The 17596-nt window shown below is 52.3% G+C and overlaps 1 protein-coding gene across 1 annotated transcript in view; it reads right to left on the minus strand.

Annotated features, from left to right (window-relative positions):
• Positions 1–17596, minus strand: part of LOC102445544 (protein-arginine deiminase type-2) — an 87245-nt gene that overhangs the window by 20580 nt on the left and 49069 nt on the right. Inside the window, exons 9-10 of the mRNA XM_075906208.1 lie at positions 12635–12746; positions 10626–10733 (exon numbers count right to left, since the gene is read on the minus strand). Of these exons, the coding sequence (XP_075762323.1) occupies positions 10626–10733; positions 12635–12746 (220 nt within the window). The remainder of the gene's footprint in view (positions 1–10625; positions 10734–12634; positions 12747–17596) is intronic.

The following is a 17596-nucleotide window of genomic DNA, read 5'->3' on the forward strand; positions in this document are numbered from 1 at the left end:
ACCCAATCATCTGTCCAGCAAGTTTTGACCTACCCAGGCTCCTGTGGTCATCCCTGAACTGGTTTCAAATGGTAATAGCTTAGCCAGGTGGTCGATCCACTAGTTGATCTTTGACAACTAAACTGCAAAACTAAGCTGACGTCCACAAGCTAATGCAGCGTAGACATCTGAATGAGCCACACAGCTGCAGCCCAGCCCAGTGAAAGACTGGCAAACTTGGAGTCAGAAAGGTAGGAGCAAATGTGAGCCAGAGACAGAAAAAAAACCAGACAGCTTATGTGGGTCTTCCCGCCAGCAGAGGCAAGACCCTGAAATATGAGGTTCTTCTGAGACCCCCGCAGAGATGTAATCAAATCCGCCTAACCAGGCTATCGGAAGATTTCTTCCAGGAGAAACGTTGAGGGCTGAGACAGGAGACCGGAAGCTCTACAGGGAGTGACGAGGTTACATCTTTGTTTGACCTCAGGAAGGATCTGAAAATCCTTCAACCAAGATGAAGATGGGACTCTCCCATTTGCTTCAGGACAACAAAAGACATTTGAAGAAGCAAAGAAAGCCACTTGGAGGAGGTCAAATAGCCTTCATTCTTCTCAGTGGATCTGGCGGCTGACAGATATTGTTACTGTTGGGTTTCCTCACCGATAAATACTCTTTACCAATACTTGAATTAACACAGATTTCTCCATGCTAATTCTCTTTAGGGGTAGCAAAATATGGTCTGCGGGTGGATCCAGCCCGCCAAACCACCAGATCTGTTCCACCACCATCCCGTGGTTCACTTTGGTCAGGCTTCCTGTTTGCTGTGCCCCTGCACACCATTCAAAGTGTCTGGCTCTGGGGGCTATGTGCTCTCTGTGCACCCTTGGGGGCGGGGCTTTGCATGCTGCTTTCACCCCCAGCATGGTCTTGCAGCTCCCATTGGCTGGAAACTGGCCAATAGAAATTACCTGGGCTGTGCTTGCCGTGCAGGCAGTGCACAGAGAGCTCCCCCTGGGGGGTGTGGCATGGCCCCTGCAGCTGGCTGCTTTGAGTGGCATAACGTATTCTCTGTCGTTAGGGGCGGGAATATGATTCAATAAACACACCACAACAAAAACAAATCAAAAACGCCTAATTAGAGACTGGAGGTTCGGTGTTATTAACAAACTGTGTGGTCTTAACTGCTAAGAATTTCCCATTTCTCATTCCCGCTCAGCTTGCAATGTGGTTTTGGGCACGTCTTGGAGGGTGTGTCTAGACTTCAGGGCTTTTTCAAAAAAAGTGGCCTTTTTTCGAAAAAACTTCCCCTGCGTCTAGACTGCTGCTGCGTTCTTTCGAAAGTAAATCGAAAGAATGTGGCAGTTTTTTTGACCATGGAAAACCTCGTTTTACAAGGAAGAATGCCTTTTTTCAAAAGTGCTCTTTTGAAAAAAGGCTCTATGTAATGCAAACTGTGCTTTTTCGAAAGAGAGCATCCAGACTGCCTACGTGCTTTCTTTCGAAAAAGCGGCTTGCTTTTTGAAAGTACTGGTTGTAGTCTAGATGCTCTTTTTTGAAAGGGGCTTTTTCGAAAGTATCTTTCGTAAAAGCCTCTTTCAAAAGAGCGGCGAGGAGTCCTGTGGCACTTTATAGACTAACCAAAGTGTTGGAGCATAAGCTTTTGTGGGCAAAGACCCACTTCTTCAGATGCATGTAGTGGAAATTTCCAGGGACAGGTATAATTATGCAGGCCAGAATCAGGCTGGAGATGACGAGGTGGATCCAATCAGGGCCCACTTCTAGTAGCTGATCTGGAGGTGTGATTTCCAAGAGAGGAGAAGCTGCTTTTGTAGATAGCGAGCCATTCACAGTCTTTGTTTAATCCAGAGTTGTTTGTTTAATCTTTTGAAAGAGGCTTGCAGTCTCAACGGAGCCGGAGTTACTTTTTTCCTAGTGTTCCCATTTGTAATCCAGGGATTATGCCGGCCTCCCTCAAAAGGGCAAAGAGAGAACTTGTCAAGTGCTACGGTCAATGCAAAGCATGAGTTTCAAGTTCCTTCCTTTATTTGCTTGAATGGAAGGATCCAATTCAGAGGCAAATTAATTAGAACAAGGGCAAAGTGTGTAGATAGGCCCAGGTCCTAAACCAAAGGGCGTTTCACACTATGGCCCAGTATACCTTAAAATAACACTCTATACCCCCATATTCACCACTTGGCTATGATGGTGATATATTTGGTACAAAGTATGCCTTGTGAGGTACCAATAGGAAAGTTACAATCTGCTGAGCATCATTATCCTACTAAAACGTGTGCATCATTCTCAGAGATGAAGCTATGCCATCTTGCTATTTGTTTATACTGAAACATGTGAGCCTAAGGAATGGTCACAGACCCGGCCCTCAGCTGTACCAAAGGTGGGTGAACAAAACCCTTACACGCCCAGCCTCATGTACACAAAGGTGCGAGCCAAAGATTTGCCATTCCTCTGAGCGACACTCCAAATCTCACATGCAGCACAGACTGAGTGACCCAGCCAGGGGCTACTGCTGACAGGAAGGAGGAGAGTTTAAATAAGAGGCAACGACATCACCCCATCACCTCTCCTCCCCCACGTGCAGTGACGGCAGTAAGATTGTTTGGAGGACAAAGGCACATTTGAAGAGGCAGGGTGGGGCGGTTTTGAGTGGAAAAGCTTCCCAGGTAGCCCAGTGAACTGCAGGCTTTTGGGCCAGAGAGCAGGGCGGGTACTTAGAGCTAGCGATGGATGGAGGCACAGTGAGGCTGGACCCCCAGGCATGCCGCAGGCACCTCAATATCTTCGAGGATCTGAGTCTCATGACTAGCTCCACCAATGGACACTCACAAGTTGCTTTCTGTTTGGAAGCCTCTGTCCGAAAGAGCGGGCAAGGACACGCTGGCCAGTGCTGCTTATAAAGGGACACGCTCTTGGAGAAATGCCTCCGGGATCTCTTTCTCTCTCTCTCTCCTTTGCTGGAACAGCCCCTGGCTTGTTTACACCACGCCGAGGAGACACGCTTGGCAAAAAGGGATCCCTTCACGTGCCCGGGAGGCACCATTTCTGAGGGCTCGTTGAAATGATTTATATGAGACTGCGGACGTGTCGGTTTAACACGTTACCCCTCCTGATGTTCTGGGCATAACCAGCGCTAGAGGCACGAGAAGGGAGCCTGTTTTTACAGCATGTGGAAGAGGAAACTCTCCCTTTCTCGCCCTTCCACAGATGTCCAGAGAGTATTATTCGGACTCTCTTTACCGGAAGGTTCCAGAAGTGCTGGAACAATTAGTATAATGGGAATGCTGGAGCCATTTAATCAAACTCTGTGTATAACCCATTGCACCTTTAATTCCAGCACCTCTGGAAGGGCCTGAAATCCTTCTGCCAGCATTTTCTGAGCGGGGGGGGGGGGGGGGGGGGGGGGGGCAGGCTCCGGCTTTATTTTTGCTTAAGCAGTTCAGTTTCTAAAGCATCATCTGATACTCAGACTGAGGTTCACTTGCCACAAGTGGCTCTTTCATGTGTCTCCTGCTGCTCTTTGCAGCACATGCTATAAAACACCTTGGCTACATCTACACTGGCATGATTTTCCGAAAATGCTTTTAACTGAAAAGTTTTCCGTTAAAAGCATTTTCAGAAAAGCGCATCTAGATTGGCAGGATGCTTTTCTGCAAAAGCACTTTTTGCGGAAAAGCATCCGTGGCCAATCTAGACGCGGTTTTCTGCAAAAAAGCCCCGATCGCCATTTTCGCGATCGGGGCTTTTTTGCGGAAAACAGTCCTGTGCTGTCTACACTGGCCCTCTTGCACAAATGATTTGCGCAAAAGTGCTTTTGCCCAAACGGGAGCAGCATAGTATTTCCACAAGAACACTGACAATCTTACATGAGATCGTCAGTGTTCTTGCGGAAATTCACGTGGCCAGTGTAGACAGCTGGCAAGTTTTTCCACAAAATCACATGATTTTGCAGAAAAACTTGCCAGTCTAGACACAGCCTGGGTGCGGTCATTATTAACCAATCTGTTATTAGAGCTGCTCTGCTCTGTGACTATTATAAACTAAGCATTTCCCCTGCCAGGCTGTTAAAGTAGGAATAGCGCTCTAGTAAATGAAACACAGAATTCATACTACTGGCGCTCTTTTGGGGATCGACAATGGCTAAGGCTACGTTTTATCACAGAGCTCGCGGAAGTCACAGGTTCTGTGACTTCCAAAGGCCTCCATGATTTCAGTCCCCAGTGGCTGGAAGCTGCAGGGTCCTGTCATCTCTCGCAGTGACTGGGACCTGCCTCAGGTAGTGGGCCCAAGCGTGGAGCTGGGGTTACCCCACAGCTCCCGGCAGATAGCGGGCAGCAGGAGGCCTGCGCTGCTCTCTGGGCAGTGAGCACCTGACTCTGCCAGACCCTTATTTGCAACCTCAGCTAGACATGCCTTTATGAGGGGGAGTTGCAGAAGGTCACTGAAGACACCAGGAATGGCTTGACAGAGGTTCATGGATCAGGAGGTCTCTCCTGGGATCTACCAAAGCGAGCTGCAATGAGGAGAGGCTTTGCTGAAATCTCAGCTGTGCTAGTCAAACTTCCAGAAATTAAACTGGCTTGAAATCCCATTTGTGGTTTATCCCAGTAACCCGAAAACTGCAGAGGTGCCCATACAGCGTTCTAGCACTGATCAAATCTGACCCTGGGGACGCTGGCTTCCAAAGAGGCCCCTGGCATATCATAGAATACTAGGACTGGAAGGGACCTCGAGAGGTCATCGAGTCCAGTCCCCTGCCCTCATGGCAGGACCAAATAGTGTCTAGACCATCCCTGATAGACATTTATCTAAACTACTCTTAAATATCTCCAGAGATGGGGATTCCACAACCTCCCTGGGCAATTTATTCCAGTGTTTGACCACCCTGACAGTTAGGAACTTTTTCCTAATGTCCAACCTAAACCTCCCTTGCTGCAGTTTAAGCCCATTGCTTCTCGTGCTATCCTCAAAGGCCAAGATGAACAAGTTTTCTCCCTCCTCCTTATGACACCCATTTAGATACCTGAAAACGGCTCTCAGTCCCCCCTCATGATATGGCTCTGGAATGCTGGCAGTTACCACACATGGCGTGGTATAGGATTGCGGGTGAAAATCTGATTCTAAAGTCTGAATGGGAGAGAAAAAGATATGACGCCTGCTCTGGATGAGCCTGCTTGGAAAAATCACCCCGGGCGGGTCACGGTCACTATTCTCAGTCACCTGCATAGCCGTTTGGTTCCCGACAGGTCTGATCAAAGGAGTCAACAGCTGATTTTGGCAGGGGAAGGAGGTGTCTTTTCAGCAAACAAAAGGCAAGACTAATAAGGGCATTTGCGTTCCGCCGCTGTCCTGGTTTTTCCCCCCGAAGTGATACAAAATTTGCAGCCCCTCACTCTGGTGTGAATCTCAGCTGCGGGTGAAAAGGGTGCAAGAAATTAAGGGGCCAATACAATGGATTAAGGCGGCCCCGTCTGCAGCAGAACCAGCACAGAACTGCTTTGGGGGGGAGGGGCGTGGTCAGGATTGGGGGCTGCCTGTGCTGGGGCACATGACCCACCACCAGGTAGCTCATTCAGTCCTTCCTTCCCTGCCAAAAGGGAGCACGTTGGTGCTATAGTGCCTCCCCCAAAGCCTTAGATTGGGGGAGCTCAACTCTTGCTCTGTGACTCTGGGCTGAGGGGAAGGGAGAGCGATCCTCCCTCACTCCTATGACATTGCTCAAGGCCTTGCCTGGTTAGCGAGGGAAGGGCCTGGGTCTGTAAGACCCACTAACCCTCTTCGTTTTTAAGGAACAGTGGGGAGGGATGCTGCCCATAAGGCTCCATTCTCCAAGGCCTCCTCGTTTCTCTTCCCCACGTTTCATCCTCCCTGCACTGGGAGCCTTCAAGCCCTAGCAGCTCCAGCACAGTTCTTCTCCAAGAGGCTAATTCCCTCTCGTCTCTCTGTCGTGGGGTGGGTCCCTGCGTGCTTATGGCAAGGCACGCGCCTCGCTGGGGAGGGGGAAGGAAGCATGTGGAGCTAAACTGTGCCAGCTGGAAAATGAGATTGGAGCTCGAAGGGGATTCGGTGAGGCTTCAAAGCACAAGAGTGGAATCGAATACGTTAGCTGCTCCAAAGGCTGAAATTGCTTCTCTAATAACTAAGGAAAGAATTTAGCAAGGGGGGCAGAGAGAAGTAGTCGCCCGGCTTATTTGTAAAGAAGACGATCAATGTGCTATTCCCAGCCTGCATGGCGACTGCAGGACTGCTTGTACTCATTTGAGGCACGGTGAACGATATATTTCAATGCATTTCAAAGTGATTAACCTTCTCCGAGTGGATGCACAGCTTGTGTTCGTTCTCTCCTCTCTGGTTACCAGCTGTACCAAGGAATAAAGGAGAGATGGGCCTGCTGCGGCCGGCTTGGGGTCCAAACCGTCCCCCAAGAATTTCAGATCTATGGCTTTGACCTGGGCATCTTCTGTAGCTTGCAGAGGAATCCAGCCCCTGATCAAGAATTAAAGGCTGCTGAAATCTCCCGGCTTACCTCTTGCTAGATGCTGACAAGCAAAGGCTCCCTCTTGGGAGGGTGGGGGGACAGCAGCCGTGCATGCCGGGCCCACTGCTTGCTTTTCTTCCCATTGCCCTGACTGGTAGGAAGCGAGGGGAAAGGACACAGCTTGTGTATATGCCTCTCATTCCTGGCTGGCAAGGGGAAGGGTCAGAGAAGTAATTCCCGAAATCTGTGTTCTTTTCCCGTTATATCGTCTGGCGTGCCACAGTTTAGAAAAAAATCACTGGAACCCCAGAGAGCTGGAGCAGTTGCAAGTGTCCATTTATTTCATAACACAGAACTCGCTAGAACCAGCCCAAACCGGCTGAGCTGACCCCTAGTGACCTAACTCAGTTACTAGGACAACAAGATCTATATTGACAACCACCCAATACACAACACCCCTCGCTCCCTGGGTGTCAGGGGAACGGGAAGAAAAAATGCAGCATCCCAGTTCGCACGGCTGCTCCGCCCTCCCAAAACGGTGCCCTTGCTGACAAGGATTTTGCCAGCCCTCAGCAGGAGCTGTCTGTTGCAATCTCTGGGTGGATCTGTCGGGAGGATGGTGGGTTAGAGGGTTCATAAATGCTCAGGAGAGGTCCTAGCTCTTTGGGCCATAGACAGATACTGAGGGTATGTCTAGACTGCATCCCTCTGTCAGCAGAGGGATGCAGATTAGGCAGGTCGACATTGCAAATGAAGCGGGGATTTAAATATCCTGTGCCTAATTTGCATAAAAATGGCCACCTTTTCGCCGACTCAGCACTTTGTCGGCAAAAAGCGGCAGTCTAGAGGGGGACCTGTAAACCTCCTTGCAGGGGGCATAAGGGATCTGTTGAAAAAGGCTTTCTTTCTCCACGGATCCCCCTCTAGACTGCCAAAGTGCTGAATCGGCCAAAACGGTGGCCATTTTAATGCAAATTAGGCACGGGATATTTAAATCCCTGCTTCATTTGCAATGTCAACCTGCCTAATCTGCATCTCTCTGCCGACAGAGGGATGCAGTCTAGACATATCCAGAAAAGCAGGGCGGGAGGGGCCCTGGTCGCTGTCTGCAGCTAATGTCAAATTGCATCTCAGTTTTTATAAGAGACCCAGAACGCCTATCTGAATAAAAATGCCTCTCTCAGCCAGACGCCTTGACATAGCTAGGCTGGGAGCCAGCAAGCGAACGTTTAGCCGGTTAACAGATTAACCGGGATTTGACATCCCTCAGTACTCCACCAGATGGTGGGGGACATCACAAAGTGCTTTCCCGGAGCCCAATCCTGCTTCAGGATCCATGGGCCCAAACTCCTGAACTTCCTGGGATTCTGGACAAGGCCGATGCTAGCCATCACTCAAGTAAATTCCTGTAGTTTCCAAAGTGAGCATGTCTGTAGAGCAGGACCCAGGGTACGTCTACACTACAGCGCTAGTTCGAACTAACTTAGTTCGAATTAGTTAATTCGAACTAAGCTAGTTCGAACTAACGCATCTAGAACTAAAAACTAGTTCGAACTAGCGTTTTGCTAATTCGAACTAGCAAGTCCACATTGAGTGGACTCTGAACAGGGCTTAAGGATGGCCGGAAGCAGTGCTGGCAGGGCATCAGAGGAGGACTTAGAGCGTGGAGATGCTGTCTCAGGCTAGCCGAGGGCTGTGCTTAAAGGGTCCCGACCCCCACCCCGGACAGACAGTTCTCAGGGGTGCCCCGCTTACAAACCAGTCCTGGCTTGGAGTGCCCGAAGTACCCACACTGGGCACATCACACCACTCGGCCATCAGCCCGGCTGCACTTGCCGCATGCTGCCATCTGGGGAGAGGGGACAATCGGGGGGCTGCAGGAGAGCTTCCACCCCCAGAACCCGCAGAGCCAGCCCAGTCCTCCCCATCGGGGGCTCGTGCCCCATTCCTCCCTCACCTCCTTCCACTTACCCTTCCCTAGCCCCCCTTCTTATTGATGTACAAAATAAAGGACACATGTGTTCAAAAATAGAAACTCTGTTTATTTAACAAAACTCGGGGAAACTGGGAAAAGGAGGTGGGAGAGGGGAAGAGAGAGGCTGGGAGAGGGGAGGGGGAAAACTGGGAGGAGGGAGCTGAAAGGGGGAAGCAAGGGAAAGGAGGGGGTGGGGAAACTGAAGGATCAGGGGTGGGGGTCTCGCCGGGCCGACCGCCTCCCAGTACAGCGAGGGAGGGGGCCTCGGCGTCCCCGGGGCGATGGGGTGGAGGGTGCGGAGGTTGAGGTGGGGGGTGTGGACATTGAGGAAGAGGTTGTGGGGGTTGAGGAGGGAGAGGTGGGAGGGGGAGCAGGAGTGGGAGGAGGGACAGCAGTTGGGGGGACAGCTGGTGCAGGATCAGCACGGGGCACCATGCTCTGCAGCAGGAGCTGCAGGTTGGTGCTCAGCCCTCGGACCTCAGACAGCAGCTCGTGGCGGACCTGCAGGTCTTCCCGCATCCAGGCCTGCAGTGTGCGGTGCACCGCTCGCAGGGCCCCAAGGTGCTGGTCCCGGTACTCCTGCTCCGTGCTGGCAGTCCGGAGCAGGCCGCGGGTGCGGGAGCATGTCCCAGGCGGGGTGGTGCGCCCTGCACGAGCAGCTGGTGCAGCTGTAGAGAAAGAAGAGAAGGGGTCAGTTCTCCCTGGGGACGCAGAGGATGATGCCCAGCCCCCTCCCCAACTCCGCAACGTGAGGGTGACCATGTCCTGCACCGTCACAGCCGCTGTGCTTGTACAGAGGCCATGGTCAGGATGTCTGGCTCTCCCCGGGACTGGAAGCTGCCCCAAGACCGCACCCATGTCCCTGTGCCATGTATAGTGTGGCCGGGGCGGTGGGGGGAAAGGGGAGATGTCCCCTGCCTCCGTGTAGAGGGGACATGTGAAGGGAAATCATCCTGCTGGGTCCTGCCCCGGGGTCGGGAGCATGTCACGTCTCTTTGCACAAGCATGTGCCTATTGGGCAATGGCCCCTGGGTGTCACGCAGCTGGAGCCACCTGCCCAAGGGTGGCATGGCACGTGCTCGCACGTGTACAGGTGTCTGCGTGATCCGTGGAAGGCATGGCCCACGCGCGCGGTCCCTGGTCTCCCTGCCACCTCCCCCCCCGAACTACTTAATTCAAACTACTTACCCGGTACGGTCTCCCTGGACGACCCTGCCGACTCCGGTGCTGGGACATCCTGCGGTGGCCCCTCCGGTGTGCCCGGGTCAGGGCCCTCCAGTCCCGGCTCGCTGTCCCCCAGGCTGGCACGGACCGCCCTGCCCCCCAAGAGTCGGTTGAGGGCAGAGAAGTAGGGGCAGGTGGCAGCCCCTGCTGTGGCGCCACCCCTGGTGGCCCTGGCGTACGCCTGGCGCAGCTTTTTTATTTTAATGCGCACCTGCTCCTGGGTGCGCCTGTGTCCCCTGGTGGCCATGGCGGCTGCTATGCGGCCATAGACGGCCGCATTCCTCCTCCTAGTGCGGAGATCATGGACGTTGGGGGCCTGCCCCCAAACCTCAATGAGGTCCATGACCTCCGCACTAGTCCAGGAGGCCGCGCGCCGTCTACGGCCCCTGGCTGGCCCCTGGGTGCTGGGGGACTGGGCAGGGGACATGTCACTCCCACTGGCTGCCTGGCTCATGGTGGGGCCACTGCTTCGGGGCAGAGACTCCTGGCAGGGCTGGCTGTCTCAAGTGCCGTCTGGCCAGAGTCTACCCCTTTAAGGGCCCGGGGCTGGGGGAGAGGAGAAGAGTTTTCCTGGTTGTGCCCAGAGAGGCCACCAGGGGGAACCTGGGAAGGGCTAGCCTCCCACTAGTTCGAACTAAAGGGCTACACAGCCCTTAGTTCGAACTAGCTAGTTCGAACTAGGCGTTAGTCCTCGTAAAATGAGGTTTACCTAGTTCGAACTAAGCGCTCCCCTAGTTCGATTCAAATTCGAACTAGCGGAGCGCTAGTGTAGCACCTATTAAAGTTAGTTCGAACTAACGTCCGTTAGTTCGAACTAACTTTGTAGTGTAGACATACCCCCAGGGTTTACCTCCTATTCTTTTGTCACCCTCGATCACCACAAGCCTTTCCTTCAGCCAGGAGACAATGCAGGGGAGAGCCAATGTGAGCGCAAAACAGAGAGGCTGCTCTTACCAGAATCTCTTTGATGGGAAAGTCCTTCAGACCCCCATCTCTGGGAGAGTCCAGAACCACAGGGAAGCATTTGTGAGGAGCCTGTATGTAGCCAAACTCGATTTCATCCTGTCCAAGTGAGAGAAACCAGCTGTTACACACAGGAGCACTATCCCCTGGGTAGGACACACTCGGCCAGGGTGGCCACCTTTTCAGAAGCAAAAGCAGGACACCTACAAGAGCCCTGCCTCGTGCTCATCCTCGTCCCCTGAGGCCCTACCCTATGGCCAGGCCAGAAGGTGGAGCAGGGCTATGTTAAGAGTTGCCCAGGCACCAAACAACCACCGAACCCAAAGATGCTCCTGCCCCAGGGAGCATTCTAGGATCGTCTCCGCTTTGGGTGGGGCACTCTGGGCATGGGGCAGCGCTGCTGAGGGTCTGGGACAAATGCTGCCCTGGAGTCGTTCATTTTTGGGACGGTCCCGCCCCCTCTGGGATAGGTTGTCACCCAGGACTCCGCACTGAGGTCCAGATCCTCATGGGAAATTAGGCGACGCTGATTCCAGTAGGAATTGGGCAGCTAGTTGCTATGGAGCCTTTTGTCCCCGTTGGCTACCAGCAGCTCCATTTCACAGATGGGAAGAGGGGCGCAGAGACGGGGAAGAGAGACACCTTCACAAGCGCCCTCTCATGTGAGGGCCTCCTCGTGTGGAAACAACTCGTGTCCGATTTTTGGGGGCGGAGCATCCCGGCTCCAGCCGGGAGTTTTGTGCTCGTCTCCCTCCCCACTTGGCCAATGCCTCTCAATCCAGGCCTGCAGCACCCCCAATAGATCTGCCCCACCCCTCTGTTAGGCTTCAGATCCCCCCTCCGCTATCCCCAGAGTGCCCCGCCCAAAGCGGAGATGATCCCAGAACGCTCCTTGGGGCAGGGGCCATCTTTGGGCTCGGTGGTTGTACAGCACCTAGCACAACGGGGCCCTGTCCATGCGGGGGATTCCTAGAGGTGAATAGCGACCATCATGCAGTTCTGTAGTTTGTACAATTCGGTCCCTGGTGAGCTGGCCCTTTAAGGGATTTGGGCTCAACTGTATCTGTGCCAGGTTTTTCCCAGATTGCTAGCTGATGAGCACGAGTTTAGGGGATCATATGACCAGGATGGCCTGTGGCCAGGGCTGCTGAAAGTGGGGAGCAAAGGGGTAAATTGCCCAAGGGCCCGGGCTACTTAAAAGAGCCCCGAGCTCCTGTGTGCTGCCGCAATAGCGCGGACGGGCCTGGCAGCTCCCTGCCCCTTTTAAATTGCAAGAGAGGTGGCGGTAGGTACTTGCCACTTGCATCCTCCAGCCGCTGCCTGTGGTCCAGCTCCACACCCATGTGGTGACCCCATGGCAGGCCAGCGGCAGTGCTGGGCCCTCTGGACCATCGACGGGGGGGGGGGGGGGGGAAGGGGAAAGGGGCATCTGCCCTGGACCCTTTAAATCACCATCAGAATCCCAGGCAGCCCTGAAAGGGTGGCTGGGGAAAACTAGCCCCCAGCCCCGTCCCTGCTGCCTGAAGTTCCGCCCCTTCCAGGAGCCTGGAGCTTCCCTGTTCACCTGCCCAGGGGCCTGGCAACTCCCTTTTAGGAAGGGAGCGAGGCCAGGGAGATGAGAACTCTCTGGAGCTGCCAGTGAGTGCCTGGCAGAGAGACCTGCAAGGAGCAGGAGGGGAGGAGCCTCAACGAGGAGAGCGGCAAAGGACTGTGAGTCCGGTCAGAGGTCAACAAGGAAGGGGAAACTGAGGCAGGATCTGACGCCAGACTGAGCAAGCCCTGCCATGGAGACTAAGCCAAACCAGCCTCATTTAAACAACCTCTCCTGGCTGGCAAGTTTTAACTCTGGAATTGTTTCATGTACAAAAGGAAAAGCCTCTGTTTTGGTGACCTATGCCCCTGCCAAAATCTTAATTGCTAAATAGGGTGCCTCCTCATGCCCCCAGCCTGTTCCTCTGGGTGGCCCTCCCTGCACCCCGGCATCACCTCAGCCACCTCACCTGCATCCAGCGGTCTCCACGGTTCATGTACCCAAAGCAGACCTTCAGGTCGCAGCTTGCTTTGCTCACTAAACTCTTCACCTCCTTCAGGAACAGATAATTATCCTTCACACTGTGAAAACAAAGGGACGGGGAAGACATTGGAAGAGGAGGTGTGTGTGTGTGTGGGGGGGGGGGAGGCGGGGAGCAAGCTCACAGAAGGGGAAGAAAATTACATCCCTTTCCTCAGGCCCTTGAAAGTGAATTGTCCCTGGCGGTTCCGACCTCTTTCCTAGCTAGGCCATGGACGCGGGGGTTAAATCCTGTCAGCGGTAAGGCTGTAGAGAGGACGTGTACGGTTCTGATCACAGCTCCGAGGCCAGGCTGATAACACAGCAGGCTGTGCTGTTGGCAGCATATGGCCACTCCGGATTCTGATGGGAAGTTTTAGATTTTGGGCTGGGACCTCTGATGTACTGAATGATCTAAAGGACTAGAAAAGATGCCTTATAGCAATGACTGTCCACCAGCAGTACATCCCCCCCCCAGGAATCTGCAAAGTTCTCCCAGGGCTACATCAATTCATCTAAACACTCGCTTTGTTTTACAACAGGCTACATAAGAAGCCAAGTCAGCACAAACTAAAATTTCATATAGACAATACACCAGGGCAACTCAACTTTGGAAGCCCCAGGGGCCACACTGATACTCACAGCACATGCCGAGGGCCGCACCTTAAGTGTGGTTGCATAGACATGCAAATATATATGCAAATATATGCAAATACCTACTTGCAAGACTACACACCACACAGGCCCCACTTAAGTCAGTTCTGGTGATATTAATAAAATGCAATATTTACCCAATTTCCACACACAGGACAGCACTTTTAATGAGCAATGACAGTCCAGAAAATTAACTACTAAAATGCATATCAACAGGGGTATGTCTACACTACAACGTTAATTCGAACTAAGCTAATTCGAACTAACAGATCCAGACTAAAAAACTAGTTTGAATTAGCGTTTTGCTAATTCGAACTAGCATGTCCACACAGAGTGGACCCTGAACCGGGGTTAAGGATGGCCGGAAGCAGTGCTGGCAGGGCATCAGATGAGGACTTCGAGCGTGGAGATGCTGTCTCAGGCTAGCCGAGGGCTGCGCTTAAAGGGTCCCGACCCCCACCCCGGACAGACAGTTCTCAGGGGTGCCCCGCTTGCAAAGCAGTCCTGGCTTGGAGTGCCCGGAGTACCCACACTTGGCACATCACAACACTCGGCCATCAGCCCGGCTGCACTTGCCGCAGGCTGCCATCTGGGGAGAGGGGGCAATTGGGGGGCTGCAGGAGAGCTTCCACCCCCAAAAGCCCGCAGAGCCAGCCCAGTCCTCCCCATCGGGGGCTCGTGCCCCATTCCTCCCTCACCTCCTTCCACTTACCCTTCCCAAGCCCCTTTTCTTGATGTACAAAATAAAGGACAATTGTGTTCAAAAATGGAATCTGTCTTTATTGAACAAAACTGGGGGAGACTGGGAAAAGGAGGTGGGAGAGGGGAAGAGAGAGGCTGGGAGAGGGGAGGGCAACTAAAATGATCAGGGGTTGGGAACAGGTCCCATATGAAGAGAGGCTAAAGAGACTGGGACTTTTCAGCTTAGAAAAGAGGAGACGGAGGGGGGACAGGATAGAGGTCTCTAAAAGCAGGAGTGGGGTGGAGAGGGTGCATACAGAAAAGTTCTTCATTAGTTCCCATAAAGAAGGACTAGAGGACACCAAAGGAAAGGAATGGGTAGCAGGCTTCAAACTAGTAACAGAAAGTTGTTCTTCACAAAGCAAAGAGTCAACCTGTGGAACTCCTTGCTGCAGGAGGCTGTGAAGGCTAGAACTAGAACAGAGTTTAAAGGGAAGTGAGATCAAGTCATGGAGGCTGGGTCCATGGAATGGTATTAGCCAGGGGGTAGGAGTGGTGTCCCTGCCCAAGGTTTGTGGAAGACTGGAGAGGGATGGCACGAGACAAATGGCTTGGTCACTGTCTTCGGTCCATCCCCTCCAGGGTCCCTAGGGTTGGCCGCTGTCGGCAGACAGGCTACTGGGCTAGATGGACCTTTGGTCTGACCCAGGATGGCCATTGTAAGCTCAGGGCTCAGGGTCGGGGGTCTCAGTGGACCCCCTTGATTTTCATGCGCACCTGCTCCTGGGTGGCCAGGCTGGCAGCTCTCCTGCCCTAGCCGGCCACTTTCCTGTGCCTAGTGCGGAGATCATGGACGAGGTCCACGATGTCTGCACTAGCCCAGGCGGGTGCCCGCCTCTTGCGGTCCCGGGCAAGCTCCCGGGAGCCGCCAGCCTGGTCCCGGGAAGAGGGGGAGGGCTGGGGGGCATCGGGTGGGTGGCTCGAGCTGTGCCAGGTGCAGGGTCTGCTGGCTGGGTGCTGGCAGGCTTGCACCTGGCACGGGCACCGTAGCCAGCCCGTGCCCCTTTAAGGGGTCCGGGGCTGGGAGGGGGGCAGTAGAGTTTCCCTGGTGTTGGCCAGAGTGGCCACCAGGGAAACCTGGGGAGGGCTAGCCTCCCACTAGTTCGAATTAAGGGTCTACACAGCCCTTAATTCGAACTAGTAAGTTCGAACTAGGCTTAATCCTCATGGAATGAGGATTACCTAGTTCGAACTAAGCGCTTCGTTAGTTCGAATTAAATTCGAACTAACGGAGCGCTAGTGTAGCGCCTATGAAAGTTAGTTTGAACTAATGTCCGTTAGTTCGAACTAACTTTGTAGTGTAGACATGCCCCAGAAGACCATTATATTGACTACTTTTTTGTTTCAGCTCCTACCTGAGGGCCGAATGTTGAGTGGGCCGTGTGTTAAGTAGCCCTGCAATACACTATACACTGAAAAGCAAGTACAATATTTATATTCCAAATGATTTTCTTTTATACTAATATCGTAAAAATGAGGAAGTCAGCAATTTTTCAATACTAATGTGCTGTGACAGTCTTGAATTTTACGTCTGATCTTGTAAAAAAGTAGTTTAAGTGGGGCAAAACTTGGAGGTAGGCAAGACAAATCAGACTCCAGAAAGGGGAGCAGTAGTCTGGAATGGTTGAGAGCCACTGCCTTCCAACGATCAATTCAAAGAGCTCCATCTATTTAGTGTAACATACAGAAAATTATACAATGGCTTCTTAATCTATTAGTCATGGGGAATAAATATATTTAATAAGGCGCTCTTCAGTCTAGCAGAGAAAGGTCTAACTTGATTCAACAGCTAGAACCTGAAGCTAAACACATTCAGAATGGAAATAAGGCACACATTTTTAGCATTGAGGGTAATTAACCATTGGGACAACTTACCGAACGTCATGGTGAGTTCTCCATCACTGACAATTTTTAACTCGAGTTTGAATATTTTTTGTAAGTCTATGTCTAGACTGCAGAGTTTTTCCGGGACATTGGTGATACCCCGGAAAAACTTTACCGTGTCCAGGGAACGTGTCCGCTTTTTTGGAACAGCTTCTGAAAAAGTGGGTGCGTTCTTTCGGCATCCCTGTATTCCTCATTTTATGAGGAATAAGGGATGTTCTGAAAGAGGAGGGTTTTCCAACATTTGGCCCTGTGCAGACGGGCCAAATGTCGGAAAAGCCTCTTCCGAAAAAACAAGCGGAAAAAGATACGCAATTTTCATATCTACTTCTGAAAACCCCCCCTCCTCCCACAGTGTAGACATAGCCTAAGAGATCTGATCTAGGAATTTGGGGGAGAGGGGAACTATAGTCTGTGTAAACAGGAGGTCAAACTAGATGATCCCAATGACTGAGCCATCAGACACTGGATCATTTTATATCTTTTCTCAATTAGATTTCTCCTACTCTGAGCTGTTCTTGAGGGAGGACACATCAATATTTCAAGTGGCTTTCAGATGAAAACTGTTTTCCTACTGAGAACACGAGATAGAAAGCTGGCTAGACTGTGGGCCCAACGGGTAGTGATCAACGGCTCGATGTCAGGTTGGTGGTCGGTTTCTAGCGGAGTGCCCCAAGGATCAGTTCCTGGACCAGTTTTGTTCAACATCTTTATTAATGACCTAGATGAGGGGATGGATTGCACCCCACCCTCAGCAATTTCGCAGATGACACTAAGCTAGGGGGAGAGGTAGATACGCTGGAGGGTAGGGAGAGGGTCCACAGTGACCTGGACAGATTAGAGGATTGGGCCACAAGAAATCTGATGAGGTTCAACAGGGATACGTGTAGAGTCCTGCACTTGAGACGGAAGAATCCCAAGCACTGTTACAGGCTGGGGACCGAATGGCTAAGTAGCAATTCAGCAGAAAAGGACCTGGGGTTACAGTGGATGAGAAGCTGGATATGAGTCAACAGTGTGTCCTTGTAGCCAAGAAGGCTAATGGCATATTAGGATGCACTGGAAGAGCATTGCCAGCAGATCCAGAGAAGTGATTACAGGCAGTCCCCGGGTTACATGGATCCGACTTACATCGGATCCCTACTTACAAACGGGGTGAGGCAACCCCGCACTAGCTGCTTCCCCCCAGCAGACCAGGGAGACGCAAAGCTAGGGCCCCCCCAAGCAGACCAGGGAGACGCGGAGCGGCTTTTCTCAGCACACACCTCAGCTTGAGAATAAAGGACTGAGAGAAGTGAGGTGTGGGAGAATAAAACTGAGCTCTGGAGAAATGTTTGGCTAGAGTTTCCCCTACAATATGTACCAGTTCCGACTTACATACAAATTCAACTTAACAACAAACTTACAGTCCCTATCTTGTACGTAACCCGGGGACTGCCTGTATTCCCCTTTGTTCGGAGGCCACATCTGGAATGTTGTGTCCAGTTCTGGGCGCCCCACTATAGAAAGGATGTGGACGTATTGGAGAGGGTCCAGCGGAAGGCGACTAAAATGATGAGGGGGCTGGAGCACATGACCTATGAGGAGAGACTGAGGGATTTGTGTTTGTTTAGTCTGCAGAAGCGAAGAGTGA

Source organism: Pelodiscus sinensis, chromosome 23 (genome assembly GCF_049634645.1).
Source record: "Pelodiscus sinensis isolate JC-2024 chromosome 23, ASM4963464v1, whole genome shotgun sequence".
In the NCBI taxonomy this organism is placed as follows: Eukaryota; Metazoa; Chordata; order Testudines; family Trionychidae; genus Pelodiscus; species Pelodiscus sinensis.